Source organism: Nansenia antarctica, assembly GCF_963989245.1.
Source record: "Nansenia antarctica genome assembly, chromosome: 2".
NCBI lineage: Eukaryota > Metazoa > Chordata > Actinopteri > Argentiniformes > Microstomatidae > Nansenia > Nansenia antarctica.
In genome coordinates this window covers 35,278,327-35,281,001 of record NC_137675.1, presented here as the reverse complement: position 1 = coordinate 35,281,001, position 2,675 = coordinate 35,278,327, and the positions used below count along the sequence as shown (strand labels likewise).

At 52.8% G+C, this 2,675-nt stretch overlaps 1 protein-coding gene across 1 annotated transcript in view; it reads left to right on the top strand.

The window, feature by feature from the left end:
- The window catches only part of lrrc7 (leucine rich repeat containing 7), a gene marked incomplete at both ends in the record, with an annotated part of 166,178 nt that extends 164,507 nt beyond the window's left edge, over positions 1–1,671 (top strand). The window contains one exon of the mRNA XM_080523009.1: positions 1,564–1,671. Coding sequence (XP_080379135.1) covers positions 1,564–1,671 — 108 coding nt within the window. The remainder of the gene's footprint in view (positions 1–1,563) is intronic.
- Between the last annotated feature and the right edge of the window lie 1,004 nt (positions 1,672–2,675).

Below are 2,675 nucleotides of genomic sequence, written 5' to 3'. Positions count from 1 at the left end.
CAGTCAGTCAGTCAGTCTGTTAATCAGTCAGTCAGTCAGCCAGGTAGCCAGTCAGTCAGCCAGCCAGCCAGCCAGACAGTCAGCCAGTCAGCCAGCCAGCCAGTCAGCCAGCCAGTCAGCCAGATAGCCAGTCAGTCAGTCAGTCAGCCAGCCAGTCAGTCAGTCAGCCAGCTAGACAGCCAGTCAGCCAGCCAGTCATCCAGTCAGTCTGTCAGCTTGCCAGTCATCCAGTCAGTCAGTCAGCCAACCAGTGAGTCAGCCAGTCAGAACTGAACACATACAACGTTCTATATCTGATATCCCACTCTAGAACATTCTATATCTGATAGAACACTCTAGAACATTCCATATCTGATAGAACACTCTAGAACATTCCATATCTGATAGAACACTCTAGAACATTCTATATCTCTACCTGAGAGCAGCAGCCAATGGGACCGTCGGCTGGCTACCTTCATATGTGTGGCTTTACATGTGGTTCTCGTGGCAATGTAGCTCCGCCCACCTGCCCCAGCAGGCTCCGCCCACCTGCCCATGCAGGCTCCGCCCCCCTGCCCCAGCAGGCTCCACCTCCCATGCAACAAGCTCCTCCCCCATGCAACAAGCTCCTCCCCCCATGCAACAAGCTTCTCTCCCCAGCGACAAGCTCCTCCCACTGCAACAGGCTCTTCCCCCCTACAGCAGGCTCCTCCCTCAGCAAGAGGCTCCTCCCACCAACAACAGGCTCCTCCCCCCCATCCATAGGCTCCTCCCCCTCTCTCTCCTCTCTCCACAGATACATGCAGAAGGTAGCTGACGGACAGACAGACAGACAGACAGACACTCCTCTAAATACCTCCTTCTCTCCCTCCTTCTCCTTGACAGCATGACACTCCCTCCTTCCCTTTTCTCCTCCTCCTCCACAGTGTTGTGTTTCTGGGGCTCTTTCCCTGTCCTCCCCGCCCTCCCCCTCCCCCTCGCTCCACTCCCCCTCTCTTTCCCCTGTCCTCCCCTACCCCTCCCCCTCTCTCTCCCCTGTCCTCCCCTCCCCCTCCCCCTCTTTCTCCCCTGTCCTCCTGCCTGACCTCCCCTTCTCTCCACTCGCCCTCTCCTCCCCTGTCCTCCCATACCCCTCCCCCTCTCTCTCCCCTCCCCTCCCCCTCCCCCTCTCTCTCCCCTGTCCTCCCCTTCCCCTCCCCCTCTCTCTCCCATGTCCTCCCCTACCCCTCCCCCTCTCTCTCCCCTGTCCTCCCCCCCCCTCCCCCTCCCACTCCCCCTCCCACTCTCTCTTCCCTGTCCTCCCTTCCCCTCTCTCTCCCCTGTCCTCCCTCCCCCCTCCCCCTCCCCTGTCCTCCCTCCCCCTCCCCCTCTCTCTCCCCTGTCCTCCCTCCCCCTCCCCCTCTCTCTCCCCTGTCCTCCCCTCCCCCTCCCCCTCTCTCTCCCCTGTCCTCCCTCCCCCCTCCCCCTCTCTCTCCCCTGTCCTCTCTCTCCCCTGTCCTCCCTCCCCCTCTCTCTCCCCTGTCCTCCCTCCCCCCTCCCCCCGCGTTTCAACTCTGTTTGCTTCTGGCCCCTCCCCTCCCCCAGGCCAACGGACATAGTTTTGTCCAGGTGGAGCATGCGGCGGCCGTGGCCCTGCTGAAGAGCTTCCATGGGACGGTGGACCTGGTGCTCCTGAGGGAGAGCACCCTCTAGATATCTCTCTCTTCTTTTTGCTTTTCTTTCTTTTTTTTTTTCTAGAACACCTTCTCTCACTTCTAGCCCGGAGACCCGAAGAAGACCAGCGACCCGGGAGTGAACCCGGGGGACTCTCACTACGCCGTCTTTTTAATCTAGGAGATCTCTAGGAGAACTTGAGAACTTGAATCTAGGAGAACTTTGAGACATTTTTGCCAATTGCTGGACCGAATGGCAATACCCGTGCCAAAATGTACCCATAGGATCACATATTGTATGACCTATATATATATATATATATATATAGATATAGATATGGACTTTTAGGTCAACTGGAAAATGTATCTTTGAGTTGTGTTTGAGAAGTGGTTTCTCGAGGCCTGTATAGTTCCGTTGTTGTTTTTGTTTTTGTTTTGCTCATTTATTATATTTAATATTTATTATGTTTAATATTTATTATGTTTTCTACCTGTGGTGTTTGGTTGGACTCTCAGAGCATGGAAGCACCGTCTAGTAACAGTAACCATAGAGACAACAGCAGTTACCATGGAGACAACAGTCACATTCGAACTACAGCGACAACAGTAACCATAGAGATGACAACAGTAACCATGGAGACAACAGTAACCACACACAGACTCACACAAACACACAAACACCTTTACACTTTACACTCACTGGTTGTGAAGTCTTATCATGACGTCCTGCATACATAAGGTGTCTGACTGAAAACCCGACTGGGCAACTTGATCGTGAGCTTTTTTAATGATCGATTTTAATCACTTGTGTTTTCTTGGTTCATGTTATGAAACATTGACATTTTGGACATTTAGCAGACGCTTTTATCAAAAGTGTCTTACAAATAAGTAAGTTGTGTCTAAAGTAAGTGAATCATCTATACATCAGTCATCGTAATCAACAGTCTATGCTAGGACCAGGGGCCATGGTCAGTCACAATGCTAGAAGAAGGAAGGATGAGAAACAAACATGTTTATGATGAACAGAACTGTACAGAGGGGTGG